The 17,795-nt window shown below is 24.8% G+C and overlaps 1 protein-coding gene across 2 annotated transcripts in view; it reads left to right on the top strand.

Moving 5' to 3' along the window:
- The window catches only part of LOC117168038 (E3 SUMO-protein ligase RanBP2), a 59,570-nt gene extending 42,241 nt beyond the window's left edge, over positions 1-17,329 (top strand). For both annotated transcript variants that reach the window (XM_033353378.1, XM_033353377.1), the window contains exons 12-16: positions 2,482-2,715; positions 7,961-8,320; positions 9,010-9,329; positions 13,887-14,012; positions 16,737-17,329. In XM_033353378.1, the coding sequence (XP_033209269.1) occupies positions 2,482-2,715; positions 7,961-8,320; positions 9,010-9,329; positions 13,887-14,012; positions 16,737-16,802 (1,106 nt within the window). In that variant the 3' untranslated portion in view covers positions 16,803-17,329. The remainder of the gene's footprint in view (positions 1-2,481; positions 2,716-7,960; positions 8,321-9,009; positions 9,330-13,886; positions 14,013-16,736) is intronic.
- Positions 17,330-17,795: the final 466 nt, after the last annotated feature.

Genomic DNA, 17,795 nt, shown 5'->3' with positions numbered 1-17,795 from the left:
CCCAAAACTAGAATAGTTCAATTTGCAGTTAGAAAATTTAACCAATAATTTTAATCAATAAGATAAATGACGAATCTTCAAATAAAAATTTGATTTTTTAACCTGATAATTAGTTGAATTTTTAATCAAAAACATTAATTTTCTGCCAAAAAAGACTCATTTTCGACAAAGTAAATGAATTTTCATCTAAAAAAGATCAATTTTCACCCAAAATTAGAATAGTTAAAATTTTAGAAAAATAAATATTCAAACGAAAAAAAGATACGAGCTATAAACAAAATAGTTTTTTTTCACACAGAAGAACGTTTTTTTAACCAAAAAAAGAATTAAATTTTTAGTCCAGAAACATAAATTCTCAACAAAATAATTCAATTTAAACCCAAGAGCTTAATTTTCTACAAAAAAAAAAAAAGATACAGTTTCAAGAAAAAATACAAATTTTCATCTAAAAATATAAATTTACAAACCAAAACGAGAGTAGTTGAATTTGAAGTTAGAAAATTAAATTTTAAACTGCAACAAAAAAACGAGTTTTCATTGAAACTAATGAATTAAAAATTTTTAAAAATGAATTTTAAAATAAAAGTATGAATTTTTGGACAAATAGTGGAGTTTTCAATCCAAAACATGAACTTTCTACAAAAAAATTGTTTAAATAATTTTTTTTTCGACCAAAGAAATGAATTCTTAACAGAGTAATTAAATTTTCTACAAAAGAGAACGTTTTTTAACGAAAATGATTACATTTCTACCAAAAAAGATAAATTTTCTACAAAAATGCAATAGTTGAAGTGTATTTTCAACTGAAAAGATCAGTTACTATATTTTCGACGAAAATAGAAACTAATTTTCTCATTTTCAACAAAGTACATGAATTTTGATATAAAAAGATGAATTTTCAACCAAGAAAGATACAGTTTTAGTAAAAAATATAAATTTTCAACTAAGAAGATAAATTTACCAATCAAAACTAGAAAAGTTCGATTTGTATTTAGAAAATTAAATTAAAAAAAAGAGTTCAGCAAAATTAATTAATTTTTAACGAGAAATATACATTTTTTGACCAAATAGTGGAATTTTCAATCCTAAAGATGAATTTTCAATATAAAAACAAAAGAATTTTTGACTAAATATTTGTTTTCAAACCATAGAAATGAATTCGTAACTACAAATCTAATAGTTAAATTTTTTATAAAACAGAACATTTTTGATCAAAAAAGATTAAATTTCTATCAAAAAAGGTAAATTTTCCACAAAAATGGAATTGTTCAAGTGAATTTTCAACTGAAGTTAGTAAAATAAAGTTTTAACAAAAAAAGAAACGAATTTTCAACAAAATAGTTCAATTTTCCATCACAAATTAATTTTTAATCAAAAAGATGATTCATCTAATGAGAGTACTCTTCTACCAAAAAATACCGATTTTCAACAAATAGTTGAATTTGCACCTAAAACATATAAATTTTCAACTAGAAATAGAATAATGAAATTTTCAGTAAAAATTAAATTTTCAATAAAATCAAAATCAATTTTCCACGAAATAGTATAATTTTCCACCAAGAAGATTAAATTTCTACCAAAAAAGATCAGTTTTCCACAAAAAAAATGGAACAGTTAAATTTTCATTTAAAAAATTTAATTTTAAAGAAGAAAAAAACTAATTTTCAAACAAAATTGACGAAGTTTTAACAAAATTCATGAATTTTGAAACAAATAATAATTAAGTGTTAAACAAAAAAAGGTTTGTCAACTAAAATGATGAGTTATAAGTTGAATTAAACCAAAAAAAAATTAATTATAATACTAAGTAAAAACTGTTTAGTTTAAAATTAAAACTGTTTTAAATTGTACGAATTAAAAGTCTTATTAGTTAAACAATTAAATTTTAAATGTTCAAAATAAAATAATTTTGACAAAAAATGTATAATAATAATTTACTTTATTTTACCCAACAACGAGGATTTATAAGAGACAAGTTCAATTGTTCAATCTTGTACAATTTTAAATTGAAAGTTTTAATATTTGAACAATATCCAATGCATCTCTTTCAATCTGTCGAATTTTGATGGCCTTGTTAAATTGTTCAATTTAGAGGGGAAAAGTTTCAAATTAACGAATGTAATGTGAAAAAATGCAAAAAATTAAACATTCAAAGTAAAACAAATTAAAATTGAAATGTTCAATATTTGTATAAATTCGAAACTCGTCTAATTTTAGAAGCTTGAATGTTTACGAATTTTTTCACATTAGATTCATTAATTTGGAAATTATTGTTTAAATAGTTCAAATTATAAATTTGAATTGAAATTTGAATCTAAAAATTTAAAGAACTGGAAACAACGTTTGAACACGGAGAAAAATCCTGAAATGACCTGAATTTTTTTCTTAGAACTGAGTGGCCAGCCATAATTAACGACTTTGTTCTTATTTTTACTGTTTTTATATGATTGAAAAAGTAATTAGAAATAATTTGAATTACAGATCCAAACTTTGCATTTGAAGGAACAGGCACTTCAGTTTTTGGCCGTAAATCTCTTCATGGGAAAAATTCTATAAACACACCAAATAAGGCTCAAAATGATTCAAAACAAGAAGATGATGAAAATGAAGAGGAAGGCGATGAAAATGATCATGAGCATGATCCTCAGTTCGAACCCATAATTCCTCTACCAGATGCTATCGAAGTTCGAACCGGAGAGGAAGATGAAGAAAAAGGTAAAAATTATAATTTGTCACTTCAAGCTTCGAAGCTTTAATTACTTGGATTTTTGATGTACAGTAGATTGCAAAATAAATCAGCAGTAAAATCTTTAAAATCGCTTAAAATTTCATTGAAATTCAGGAAAATATGTTGGAATCGTAAAAACCATTGACACCTTCGGAAATATTTTTAAATTCTTTAAAATCTTTGAAATATGCAGGCTAACAGACCGGTATCTATCGAAAATCTTTAACTTTAAACATTTTCCATTTTAGGTTTGTAATTTTTAATCATACAATTTTATTCAAAGAGTTTTAAAGTGCAGTTTTAAAGACTTAAACAATTAAAAATTAGAAGCGTTTAAAATCGAATATTTTTTTATGGAAAAGCATTTTTAGTTTACCAGCTGTGAATATAAATTAATTAATGATTTTAAAAATTGAATTGTACTTTAAGATTTAAAAACTGAATAATCATTGATTTTACAAGACAATTCGGAATCAGTTCACAGTTTTAGAATTTCCAGATTTTAATGTTAAAAATTAAACTGTTTCATTTGGAGAGGCTTAGTTAAATAAATGTAACCGCCTGATTAACTATTTTCAATTCAAAAATAACTTTAAAATAATATTTTCATGATAAAAGGCTTTTCATAAATTTCTAATATTAATTCAGTCTAAAATATTCCATTTTTAAAGTATTCAAATTTAATTTTTTTATTTAAGAAATAGAACAATTACTTAATATTTAGAAATATTAGACTGTTATTTAAGATTAGTAATTATAATACAAATATTCAAAATGAAAGAAAAAACTAATCTTCGAACGTTACTATTTTAATTTTTCTGTTTAAAACAATTTATATTGTAAGTCAAATTGTTGAATTTTGATGTATAAACAACAATCAAACACACTGAAAATGATTTTTTATTTTGAAAAATTTAGTTTGAGAGAATATTGAACAAGATTTAGAAATATTTACAAAATTGTCCAAAATGAATTTGAAAGATTTTAGGAAAATTTTTTTAATTTGGTAGAATATTTAAAAAACAAATTTAGAAGGAATTCAAGTAATTTTAAAAAGTATTTAGAAGTTATGAACAGATTAAAAAAAAATTTAATTTGAAAAAATATAAAATTGTTTCAAGTCTACAATTGCTAAAATGATATAAATTTGAAATTTTTTAAATGCATAGATTGATTCTTCAATTTACAGCATTGAAAATGATAACATGCATTTATACTTTTGGAACTTGATCTTGAATACAACATTTTTGAGTTAAAAAATGTTTAAACTGAAACTTTAAAAGTTTAAAATTCAAAAGTTCCATTTTGAGTTCTTTAATTTGCAGCTCCGTTTTTATTACTTCAAATGGAGAAATGACGGGGCATTTTTTTCTTTGATTAAAACGGTCAATACCAATTTTTGGCCATTTTTGACCGTATGGTGAATTATAAATTTCGGTATTAAATCAACAATTAAAATTTTTAAAAGTGATTTTCAGAGTAATTGTTGAAATGTGCCTGATTGAATTTTATATGACAGTTGATCTTGGTATTATTGAATTTTTAAACTCAGAAAGGTACATTTTTAAACAAAAACTTCAACTTTTAATTTAAAAAATAATTTTTAAATATAAAAAAAATTTCTACCAAATAGTTGATTTATTTTTTTGCTAAACTTTTGAGCTTTCAAGACAAAATATGAAATTTTGATAAAAAAGTTAATTTTATACCAAAAAAATACGAATTTCTAACAAAATACAACAACTCTTAACCCAAAAGTTGATTTTTTAACTAAAGTAGATTAATTTTCTACTAAAATACGAATTTTTAACAAAATAGTTCAATTTTAACAAAAAGTTGAATTTTTACTTAAAAAAAAAAAAAAAAACAAAAAAAACATCGACCAAGACTAATGTTCTTCCGAAAAAAATACTTTTAACAAAATCCAAGAGTTATCAAATGAAAGGAAGAATTTCCAACTGAAAAATATCAATTTTCTAAGCAAAAAGATTAATTTACCACCAAAAAGACGAATTTTTAATAAAATTTAAGAATTCTCAACCAAAAAGTTGAAATTTTAAGAAAGTAAAAAAAATTTAACTTTTGAGAAAGTACTTTAACTTTAAGACCAATTTGTTAATTTTTTAACCAAGAAGGTTAATTTTTTAATGAGAGATTAATTTTCCACTAAAAAAATATAAAAAAACGACTTAAAAAAATCTAAGAATTCTAAACCAAAAAGTTAAATTTTCATTTTTTACCACCAAAAAAGACAAATTTTCAATAAAATTCAGGTCTCAAACAAAAAGTAGAATTTTCAACTAAAAAAGATCAATTTTCACAAAAAAAAAAAGAATAATTTCTTAGCAAAAAGATTAATTTGCTGCCAAAAAGGTGAATTTTTAATAAAATTTAAGAATTCTCAACCAAAAAGTTGAATTATTAAGAAAGAAAGAATTATCAGACAAAAAGTTTAATTTTTAATTAAAAAATATGAAGTTTCAAAAAAAAAGATTAATTTCCTACCAAAAAAGACGAATTTTTATTCAAATTCAAGAATTATGAACTAAAAAGTCTAATTTCCAACTAAAAATAAAAGAATAATTTCTAAGCAAAAAGAAATAATTTACTACCAAAAAAAGACCAATTTTCAATGAAATTCAAGAATTCCTTACTAAGAACAAAAAAATTAATTTACTACCAAAAATATTAATTTTTTAATAAAATTCAAGAGTTCTGAACCAAAAATGTGAATTTTCCACTAAAAACAAAACGAATTTTTAAACAAAAAGTTTAATTTACTGCCAAAAAAGACGAACTTTCATCAAAATTCTAGAGTTCTGAACTAAAAAGTTAAATTTTCAACTAAAAAAAAATTCATTTCTAAGCAAAAAGATTAATTTATTACCAAAAGAGACAAATTTTCAATGAAATTCAAGAATTCTTAACGAATAACATAAAGATAAATTTACTACCAAAAATATGAATTTTTAAGAAAATTCAAGAGTTCTCGACCAAGAATTTAAAGCTTCAACAACAAAAAAATACGATTTTTTAAACAAAAAGGTTAATTTACTACAAAAAAAAGAATGATCAATCAAATTCAAGAATTCTCAACCAAAAAGTTGAATTTTAAAATAAAAAGAATAATTTTCCACCAAAAACATTTATCATCTGGAAATGTACTAAAAACGTTTCCATATGTACATTTAGAAAATAAATTTATCTAAAAATTGTTCCCTTAAAGTGATCCTTAAGTTAAAGTTACTTTTTAAATAAGTAATTAAGTTACCCTCAAAGTTAAAAATAACGTAACTTTTCAGTGAATTGATTATTTCAGGGTGTCCGCTGGACCGGGAAACCGGGAATTTTTTGAGACCGCGAAAAACCGGGAAATGACAGTGATTTTTTTACCGGGAATATTACAAATTTGTATAAGAAAAATCTATCTACGTTCGATTTCAACATTTTTATAATAATTAGTTCAATTGTTATGTTTTTCAATTGTGCTATAATTTAACTTACAATGTGTAATTCAAAATTTTTTTACTTAAAAAATTTCCCATTAAAAATTTTTAATTCTAAGCTTAAATTTTTAATTTAATGAATTTTTAAATGCTTTCTTAAAGACTTGAACAAGTAAAAAATAAAAGCCTTTGATGTTGAAAATTTTGGATAAAAACCATTTTTATTGAAATAAATAAATTTTATTAAATTTATCTTAAATTTAAGAATTTTCAGATTTTAACGTTAAAACTTAAACGGTTACAATTTGAAAGTCTTAGTCATTAAACAAATGTGAATGTGTGACTTAGCAGTATTTGAATTTTTATTTAAGACAAGTGAATTGAAACCAAATATTTAAAAGTAAAGAATTTTAAACTGAATTGTTTGACATAGAAAGCCTGGAATCGTTAAAATTTCGAAGAGTCTTTAAACTTTGAATGTTACAATTTGAATTGTTGTATTTGAAAAATGTTTACTTTGTAAGTGAAATTTTCAAATTTGGATGTATAACTTACAAATAAACATCTGTTGAAAAAATTTGAGTAATTTTAAGAGATATTTAGGAGTTTTAAAAAAATAAAAAATTATCATGTAAATTTGAGAAAGTTTTCTTAAAATCTTCTAGAATGTTTTTTGATAATTTTGTTTAAATCTTTGAAAAACTTTTTTAATATTCTCTTACAATAATTTTTCGAAATAAAAAGTTATTTTTAATTTTCCTAGGAATCTTAAAAAAAAAGTTTTTATTCTTTTGAAGCCTTTCACAATTCTTGAAAAGAATCTAATTTTTTTTGTTTAAAATCTGCGAAAATCTATATTTTGTTTCATATAAGGCTATCATTTCAAGTTTTACATTAAGTCTGAATCTTTTCAAAAGTTCTACATATCTCTTAAAATTACTCAAATTTCGTCTACAAATAATACATGTTCAATTGTTATTTATACATCCAAATTGTAAAGAAATTTTCTAAATTTTGCAGGATTTTCTGAAAATTGTAGAAAAAATTCAATTAATTTTCACAGATATTTAGAAGTTCTGAAAAAATTTCCAAAATAATTTTAACTCTAAAACAAATTTAAAACGACTTCTAGATTTATCAAAATTTTGAAATAAAATTTTGAAGCTTTTCAAGGATGTTTAAACTATTTAAAAAGAAAATCATTGAATTTCTAATTTAAGAAGTGTTCAGTTAACATATTTTCAATTGTTCAATATTTGATGTTTCTAGCTTAAAATTCCATAAAATTGTTTTTTATATTGAAAAATGTTAGTACCTTTAATTTTATACGCGTAAATTATTGAGAATTTGAATACAACATTATTTAATTGAAAACTTTTAAATTTCAAGTTTAAAAGTTCAAAATTTAACAGTTCCGCTTTGAGTGCTTTCATTTGTAGCTCAGTTTTTATTACCTCAAGGGGAAAATTTTGTAGCTTTAGTGTTCTATTTTTTAAATTTCATTGACGGTGAAAAATGTTTTTGCAAACCGGGAAATGACCGGGAATTTATTTCGTCGATTAAAACGGCCACCCTGTTATTTGTAGCAAGTTACTACCTAAACAATTGAATGGGATTTCAAAGGATTACATGGGATTGCATAAGATTGCAGAGAGAGTGTACATCAGATTGCAAGAGTAATTAATCCCTCGTCAAGCTTAGAAATTGTTTCACCTGTCTAAATTGTAATCCTTAATCTTTTTGAACCAGAGACCCTTAAAAACTGATGAAATCTACCTTGTTTCAGCTTTTTGCCAGAGGGCGAAGTTGTACCGATTCGACGCAGATACGAAGGAATGGAAGGAGAGAGGAGTAGGCGAGATGAAAATTCTTCATCATGCTGAACGTGGTACTTATAGAATCTTACTTCGTCGAGAGCAGGTTCACAAGGTCGTTTGCAATATGTTGCTGACGGCAGACGTCGAGTTCCAACCTCTCCAAACGTCAGACAGAGCCTGGATGTGGGCTGGCATGAATTACTACGAGGGTGAAACAAATCTCGAAAAATTGGCGATAAGATTCAAGAATCCAGAATTGGCGCATCAATTCAAGGAGGCCATCGATAAGGCACAGCAGGCTCTTCGAGAAAGACCAAGCACTAATCAAGGTAGTTAATCTTCAGGAACTGGTTGGAAAACTTGTAAAAACAATCTTACTTTTATAATTCTTGATGCGTTTCCAGTCAACCTGTATCATCCTCGTATTTCTCCAAACGCTGTTAATTTGTTAAGAGTTTACAAGTCCGCTTTTAAGGGTTGATAGTTTGCAAAATGATAGTCCTTGATAAATTATGTTGTATATTTACGTTTTGTTGCGGTAGATTTTAGGGCGTTTTTATTTTTATTTTTTAAAATTATCATTGAGACGTGCGCTTTACGTAGACAGTAGTGTTTATAATAATCATTTTCGATCTATCAGCCTCTTTGTATTATCCTTTATTGCTTTCTGTTACTCTTACGAACTGGGTTATGCCTTTTTATGTTCTTGTATATATATATATAAAAGAGAAATAAACTTTCTGCGGCATAAATTTTGGTGTTTACATTTTTAGTTAGTGGCATTCGTTTTCCAATTTTTAGTTCGTTTGTGGATTGCTCGGCTATAAGTAATTGTTTATTCTGGAATTGAATGTGTCCAAAATGCTTTACATGGTTGTGGTTCTTTCGATTTTCAAAGGTAATTTTCATCTAATCTCGCTACTCTCTCTCCCCTGTTCAATTGCTATTATGAAGAAATGTGTGATGACGTTTTTTTTTTTTTTTTGATAATAATTTGCGAAAATTTGATGCTTTTTAGATGGAAATGATAGTGAGAATGCTCAACTGACGGAATACGAACAGGAGGAAGAGGATGATGAAGAATATGGCGAGGAAGGTGAGGAGGAAGATTTAGATTGCGAGGAAGTCGAAGAAGAGGAGGAGCCGTCAATCATGTTTGAAAAAAGAGCGACTTTATTTGTACAAGAGGAAGGAGAAGAAGGCTGGAAAAATCTTGGAATGGGAGGCCTCAGGATTGTCTACGATTCGGAAATATTTGGTTCTCGAATCGTTATGGAGGTTGATAACGGTGGTGATGTAATCAGCAATACTGTTATTAGTATGGATACAACTATGCAGGTAATTAAGAATATTTTATAATAGTCTTCACACTCCTTCACCTTTTCGAAAAACTCCTCATTTTTCCCCTGTTTTCAAAAAACTTATCCTTTTTCCCCAGTTTTTTTTTCGCTTAAATACGAACTGAATTAATAAAATGGAATATAAAAATCGAAATTTTTTTAATTGAAAATTCTTCTATTATATTTTTGGTTCCCAAGAAATGGCCGGGAATTTTATGAGACCGACAATGACAGGGAATTTATTTCATGGCCAGGAATTTTATAAATTTGTAGAAAAAACTCTCCCAACAGTGCATTTTTTTCGGCTGGTTCGATTTCATCCATTTTTTTAATGACTAGTTGAATTGTTTTATTTTTTCAATTATGCTATTATTCAGTTTGCAATGTATAATTCAAAAACCTTTTACTTAACAAATTTTCTATCTTAGATTTTTATTCTTAAGTTTACATTTTGAATTTCAACAATTTTAAGATTTCTTAGAAGATTTGAACAATTAAAAATTAAAAGGGTTTGAATACAAAAATTTGTGATAAAAGCATTTTTTTTAAATAAATAAATGGATCTCTATTTTAAGTATTAACAATAATTGGTTTAACAATAAGATTGTAAATAAGTTCAAAATTTAAGAATTTCTTTATTTGCACGTTAAAAATTAAGTCGTTTTAATTTGAAAGTCTTAGTAATTAAAACATGTGAACGTCTGATGGAATCTTTATAAACTATTTTCAACTTGAAAATAACTTCATAATAATATATTCATAATTAAAGGCTTTTTATCAATTATTGTTTCAATCTAAAATATTAAAATTTTTTACCCATTCAATTAAAAATTTTTGAATTAGGATAAAGAATAATTATTGAATATTTAGCAATATTTGACTCTTCATTTAAAACATGTAAACTAAAACCAAATATTTAAAAGTAAACAATTTGAAACTGAATTGTTTGACACAGAAAGCCTGGAATCGTTACAAGTCTGAAGTGCCTTTACACTTCGAACGTTACAATTTTAATTGTTCTATTTGAAAAATGTTTAATTTATAAGTGAAATTGTGGAATTTTGATGTATAAATTACAAATGAACACTTATTATTTGTCGACAAAAATTGATTAATTTTAAGAGATATTTAGGAGTTTTCAAAAGATCATAATAATGCAAATTTTCACAAATTTCCTTAAAATCTTCAAGATTCGTTTCCTGAAAATTATGTAAATCTTTAGAACCTTTTTAAAATCTTCTCTTAAAATAATTTTTCAGAATGAACGGTGTATTTTTAATCATAATGCTTAACTTCCAATCAAAAAATATAAATTCTTAACGAAAAATATAATAAAATTTTTAATTTTGGCAGGAATCGTAAGAAAATGTTTTTATTCTTTTAGAGCCTTTCACCATTCTTGAAAAACTTCTAACTTTGATGTTGAAAATCTTCAAAAATCTACATTTTTTTTTAATTAGGCTATCATTTCAAGTCTTTAATTAATTTGGAATTTTTTCAAAATTTCTGTATATCTCTTGAAAAGCAACTCATATTTCTTCTACAAATAATAAATGTGCAATTGTTATAAATACATAAAAAATTTGAGGAGATTTTTTTTAATTTGCAGGATTTCCTAAAAAATTTAGGAAAAATTCAATTAATTTTAAAAGATATTTAGAAATTCTGAAAAATATCAAATCTAATTTTAAGTTTAAAAAAATTTAAGACAACTTCTATTTTTTCAAGATTTTGAAATAAAATTTGGAAGCTTTTCAAGGAAGTTTAAAATATTAAAAACAATAATCATTCCACTTCTAATTTAAGAAGTGTTCAGTCAAAAAAATTTCACTTTTTAATTTTTCTAGCTGAAAATTTCTTAAAATAATATAATTTTGAAAATTTTAAAGTTCATTAATTCATTTTTTAATTTGGAGCATTGAAAGTGATCATGCGGATTTATATTTTTTTTCTATTGAAAAATGTTAGTACATTCCGTTCTCTGCGTGTGAATTATTGAGCATTTGAATACAACATTTTTGAATTAAAAAACTTTTAAACTTTAATTTTAAAAGTTAAAAATTTAACAGTTCCACTTTGAGTTCTTTAATTTGTAGCACATTATTTTTTTCCCTTTTTTAAATTGATTGACGCTGAAAAATGTTTGCGGACTCGAAAAAAAAACGGGAATTGACCAAGAATTTTTTATGTGATTAAAACGGCCACCCTGAATACATATTGTTTAGTTTAAAATTCTACTATTTGGTTGAAAATTGAAATAATTTTGTAAAATTTCAACTATTTTATTAAAGACATTTTTTGGTAGAAAATTCAACTGTCTGGCTAAAAGTTAAACTACTTTGTAAAAAATTAATTTAAAAAAAAATTAATTTTCATAATTGAAAATTTCGCTGGTTCAGTTTTGGCTGAGAATTAATATTTTTTAGTTGACAATGATTCTTGGTTGAAAATTCAACTACTTGGTTAAAGTTATGCTTCTTTGTTAAAAATTAATTTTATTATATTGAAGATTCATTTCTTTGGTGGAAAACTTAACTTTTTTGTTGAATATTCATTTTCTTTAACTGAAAAATTAATTTTTCGAACTAAGAATTTAACTGTTCCATTTTTGGATACAAATTGATAGTTTTTAGTTGAGAAGTTTGACTATTTGGTTACAAATGAATTTTTTTGTTGAAAAATGATACTGAGTTGTAGAAAATTCTTCTTTTTATGTTTAAATGAAAGTTCGTCTTTTTGGGTTGAAAAATTAAGTATTTGGTTAGAATTAAACTTTATGTTTTTAAATTCATACAGTCGAATTGGAAATTCAACTATTTTGTACAGAATTTGCCTTTTTGGCTTGAAAATTCAATAATCTGGTAGAATTTTTTTTTCTCTTGTTTGAAAAATGTTCCTTTTTTGAAAATTCATTTCTTTTGACAGCTATTACATTTTAAATCTAGTTTTTAGAGGGTTTTCAAATATTCATTAGAAAATGTAACTATTTTGATGCAAATTTAATTATTTAATGGAAAATTCGACTATTTTGTTTAGAAAGTATTATTTTTTTATCGAATATTCCCCTGTTTTATTGATAGAAAATTCGGCTTGAAAATGCGACTGTTTCCGGCTGAATTTTAATCTTTTTTGTTTAAAAATGTAATTATTTATGTTTAAAATTCAAATTTGTTGTTGTAAATAAAACTTTTTGGTTAATAATTAATTTTTGTTGTTCAAGATTCATCGTTTTTGGTTGACAATTAACTGTTTTGTTGCAAATACTTTTTTTTCAATTTTATATTTTTTAATTAAAAATTCAACTTTTTTTTTAATCGAACTTTTTTATTTTTGAATTCAACTATTTATTTAATAATTGAACTATTTTGTTGAAGATTTGTTGTTGTTTTTTACTGCGAATTGATCTTTTTTATTTTTAAATTCACTTATTTATTTTAAAAATTTCGTTTAAAAAGTCATGTTTTTGGTTGAAAATTTAAGTGTTTTGTTGAACATTCGTCTTTTCGGATAGAAAAAATTCGGTTTGAAAATGAAACTGTATATATAAATGCATATGTATATATATTCATTTATTGGATGTCTTTTAGTGTAAAATGACACTATTTATTCAAAAATTGTAACTATTTTGTTCAAAAAATCATATTTTTTTGTCGACAAATTAACTGTTTTGTCGAACATTCGTGTTTTTGGGTAGAAAATTCGTCTATTTGGCCTCGAAAATTTAACTACCTGATTGAAAATTCAACTATTCGATGAAAAACTTAATTATTATTTTGAAAATTGGTTCCTTTTGTTTGAAAGTTTAACTTTTCTGTTTTAGATATAACTACTTCCTTATTTTTATTTTTTTTTCTGAAAATCTGATGTTTTGTTGAAAATTCATCTTTCTTTGCTGTAAATGAAGCCTGGTTGAAAATTCATCTATATAAATTTAAAAGTTAAATATTTTGTGAAAAATTCGATTTTTAGTTTGAAAAATCAACTCTTTTGTTTGAAAATTCATCTTTTTGTGTAGAAAATTAACCTTTCTTGGTTGAAACTGTGTTGTAAAAATTCATCTTTTTGACTCGCAGATTAAACTACTTGGTTAAGAGTGCAATTGCATTTGGTTGAAGTTTAATCTTTTTTGTATGCAAATTCCACCATTTTGTTGAAAAATTCGTCTTTGGAGATTGAAAATTCCACTATTTGGTTAAAAATCGCAACAATTTTGTTCAAAATTTGTCTCTTTTGATTAAATGTTGAATTATATCGTTGTAAATGCAACGGTTTGGTAAAAAAATATTTTGTTTGTTTGTTGAAAATTCATTTTTCTTGGTTGAAAGTCAATTGTTTTCTAAAACACTTGACTTTTTAGCGTTACAACACGACCCTTTCGTTAGAAATTATTCTTTTTTGGTTAAAAATTCAACGATTCTGTTGAAAATGCAGTATACTGTGACTGGAAATCTGAAAAATTTAAAGTGTTTTATATTTTCATGTTAAATAAGAATAGAATATTTCTTATATATCTGTTTTCAGTTGATACTAATATTTAAAAAAAAAAAAATTACAGGTTAATGGAAAGGAGTGCGTTTGGACAGCCTCTGATTACGCTTTAGATCCTCCGGCGAGACGATTGTTAAGAGCAGTCTTCGCATCTCATCAATGTGCTGAAGAAATGTACTTGAATTTCGAAGACGTAAGTCAGAATTTTTATTTTTGGCAACCTTTTCTCAACTATATTTCGAATAATTCCTGAATGCTTTAAAGAGCAACGAATCGTGTTTATAATTTTAGAAAATTGGAATGTCTTTGAATTAGAAAACATTTCAATTTTCAAACAGATTACTCCAGCTAAAGGCCTTATTGTTCGATTTGGAAAATTTAGATCCAATTGAAATACAAATTTATTTTAATTGAAGTAAAATGAAATTAAAATGTTGTAATTGTCTTTGGAGAAAAAAATTGTTTAGAAATTAATATATTTTTTAGGGACCATACTTAAATTACGTAACAAACCGTAGAAAGATATTTCTACCCCCCCCCCCCCCCCCCCCCCCCCCCCCCCCTTCCCACTAAGTGTTCTTTATTTTTAGTTTCCATGTTTTGCTAGCTATTACTAGTAGAATTAGGCAGGGTATCAGGAAGAAAATAATAATTTCAACCTTGTAATACTTTTAACGTAGAATCTTTTATAAACATAATAAAACAGTATTTGAGATACAAATTTAAAATTTCGAAATTGATTAATTTATTTGCAAAAAATGCTTTTTCTGCTATAACCCTTACATGGAAAAAATTTCGGTGCGAATTTGCACCAGTGTACTGTTTGAGGGATAAAAGATGACTTGTTAACAAAATACTTGAATTTTGAACAAACTGCTTAAATATATAACATGATAGATAAATTGCTAACCGAAAAAGATAAATTCCCGATTAAAAAGTGCCATAGTAAGATTTCTCACTCAAGAAAGAAATAAAAGTTTATCTAAATTGTTGAACCTTCAAGCCAAAAGATGAATTTTCTCTATAAATTATTATTATTGCACCAACAAAGGAAAATTTTTAACTAAAAAAAATCAATAATAAAAAAATGGAAAAATTACATTTTCAGTTAAAAAATTAATATTAAACAAAAATGGCTTTTCTACTAAAAAGTTAAATTTGCAACCAAAGATTTGCCGAAATTTGCCTTCAAGCAAAAAAAAGACATTTTTAACAATGTAGTTAAACTTTTACCAAACTAGTTAAATTTTCAATTAAAAAAGATTAATTTTCAACATATTAGTTAAACTTTTAACTAAAGAGATGAATTTTCAACTAGAAATATAAATCTCCAACGAAAAAAAAGAAAGATTTCCTAACAAAGTGATTCAAACAAATCTTTTAAACGAAATAGTAGTTGAATTTTAAAAAGTTAAATTTTTAAAAATAGTTGAATTTTCTGTTAAAAAAGATTTTAATTGTTTTTTCATGATCAAAATATGAATTTTTATAAAAGAAATAAGTTTTAACCAAAAAGAATGAGTTTAAATAAATTTGTTTAATTCTCTACCGAATAAGTTGCATTTTTATCCAAAAAATTCCAATTTCTCTTAAAACAGATGAATTTTTATAAAAAGAAAAAGAAATTTTCAAAAAAAGAAGTTGTATATTTATCGAGAAGAGATTGTAGTGGACTTTTCAAGATTAAAATATGAATTTTGTAACAAAAAAAAAGTTTCTACGCGAAAAAATTGAATTTTCAATTGAAAAAGACGAAATTTTTATCCGAGAAAGATGAAATTTGTACTTAAACAGGAATTTTTAATCAAAAATGACAAATTTAAGAAAGTTGAACTTTCACCCAGAAAAGATTTTAGTTCATTTTTTAACAGCAAAATATAAATCTTAAAAAACGAATTTTCTACGAAATAGTTAAATTTTCAGCGAAACAGTAGAATTTTCAACAAAAAAATATGATTTTATAACAAAATAGTTTAATTTAAAAAAAAAAACAGTTGCGCTTTTATACAAGAAAGATGAAATTTCTGCTAAACCAGGTGAATTTTAAAATAAAAGAGACAAACTTTCAACCAAACTGTTGCAATTTTATTCAAGAAAGATGAAATTTCTTCTAAAACAGACGAATTAAAAAAAAACTTTAAAAAAATAGTTCAATTTCTGTACAATAAGATTCCAGTTCACTTTCCAGCACCAAAATAATAATTGTAAACAATAAGTTAATTTTCTGTGAAATAGTCGAGTTTGTAACTAAAAAGAATGACTTTTTAACAAGATTGTTAAATTTTCAATTAAACAGTTGCATTTATGTTCAAGAAGAATAAAAATTCTACTAAAGCAGGTAAATTTTTAAATAAGAAAGGTCAATCTTCAAAAATAATTTTTAATCCAACAAGATTTTAATTGACTTTTCAACGCAAAGATACGAATTTTAAACAAAAAGTAAGTTTCCTAGAAAATGCTTCAATTTTCAGCAAAGCAGATTGTATTTTTATTCAAGAAAGATGCCATATTTCTACTAAAAAAGATGAGCTTTTAAATCAAAAAGACAAATTTTCAGAAAATTTTTTTTATTCAAAAAATATTTCAGTTAACTTATCAGCAACAAAATGTGAATTTTAAACAAACGTTTAATGTTCTACGAAAAGAGTTGAATTTTTAACCCAAAAAAGATGATTTTTTAACAAAACTGTTGAATTTGCAATAAAAAAGGATGTCTTTTTAAGAAAATATTTACATTTTCAACACAATAATAAAATTGATAACTAAAAAGATAATATTCAGGAGAAAGTACGTAATTTAAGTACGATCCCTCAGGTTTAGATTGAAAGCACGGTTTGAAATCTGGAATATGAATAATTGGATTTTTGAAATTTTTGTTTTCAGTTAAAATTAATATTTAAATAAAATGTTTGTTTAGGGCCAGGATTATGCGAGAGGAGCCGACATAAGAGATCCCCCGATATACATTCCCGGCGAAGAATAAAGGTGGCGCCACGAATCGATAAGAAACTTTGTGATGAAACATATTACGTAGTAGATATTTGTTAATAAGTTTTTAGTGTAAAGGTGATTTTACTCTCATATGCAATTATGATTTAGGGCATTTTGCTTGATTTTCCATCGTTCTTTTTTTTTATCTGATACCTGTTACACTGGAACTTTTACTCGACTGCTCTAGATTAATGAATAATTTTCTAATAATACTGATTGTGAGAGGATTCACCGACAGTGAAATCTGAATTGGGTCATCCTCAGGAAAACTGAAAAAATGTCTCGCTTTTAGAAAATGCGAAAAGGGTTAGTGATTGAAAGAAGGGATGTTTTTTTTTTTTGTTGTCGAAAGGCGATCGCCAAACTATTTCAGCCATTGGCCCGTGATAATCGTATTTAAAAATATCAAATTTTATTTATAATAATAGGAGTCTGTGTATAAATTATTTTACGGTACTTTATCATAAATTTCGCAAAGGATACAATTAATAAATTAATTAAGAGGATTTCCCAAACGTAGTATACATGTTTTTTTTCGTTATTGGTCCCATCTTTTTAATGACGTAAGTTCTTTTTTCAGGGCAAAATATCGTGATTCATGAGATTTTGAATCAAATCAGACAGTGAATTTCAGTAAGAGGCAGTTTAAATAGCTTTAAAGAAATTTGAAATTTTTAATTGCAAACTTTTTTATTCCATTTAGTAAAGACTCAATGTTTAAACAGTTACAAGATTAAAATTCTGGTCTTTGAATAAGGGAAAATGAAAAATTGCTCTGGGTAATATTAGGGATTTTAGAACAAAATAATTTTTCGGCCAGTCGACCATTATAATGTTCTTGTTAGTAATTTATCTATCATTTTTCAGTAGTTTCCTCCTGAAGATTATGTATTTTTAATTATAAAAATTTTATTATTTGTTGCTAGTTCAAGAATTTTGTGAAGTCATTCTTTTTGGTAGATAATTCAAATGTTTTGTTAAAAAG

Source organism: Belonocnema kinseyi, chromosome 2 (assembly GCF_010883055.1).
Source record: "Belonocnema kinseyi isolate 2016_QV_RU_SX_M_011 chromosome 2, B_treatae_v1, whole genome shotgun sequence".
NCBI lineage: Eukaryota > Metazoa > Arthropoda > Insecta > Hymenoptera > Cynipidae > Belonocnema > Belonocnema kinseyi.
The sequence above is the reverse complement of the archived record's forward strand: the minus strand, read 5'-3'. Positions and strand labels throughout refer to the sequence as shown.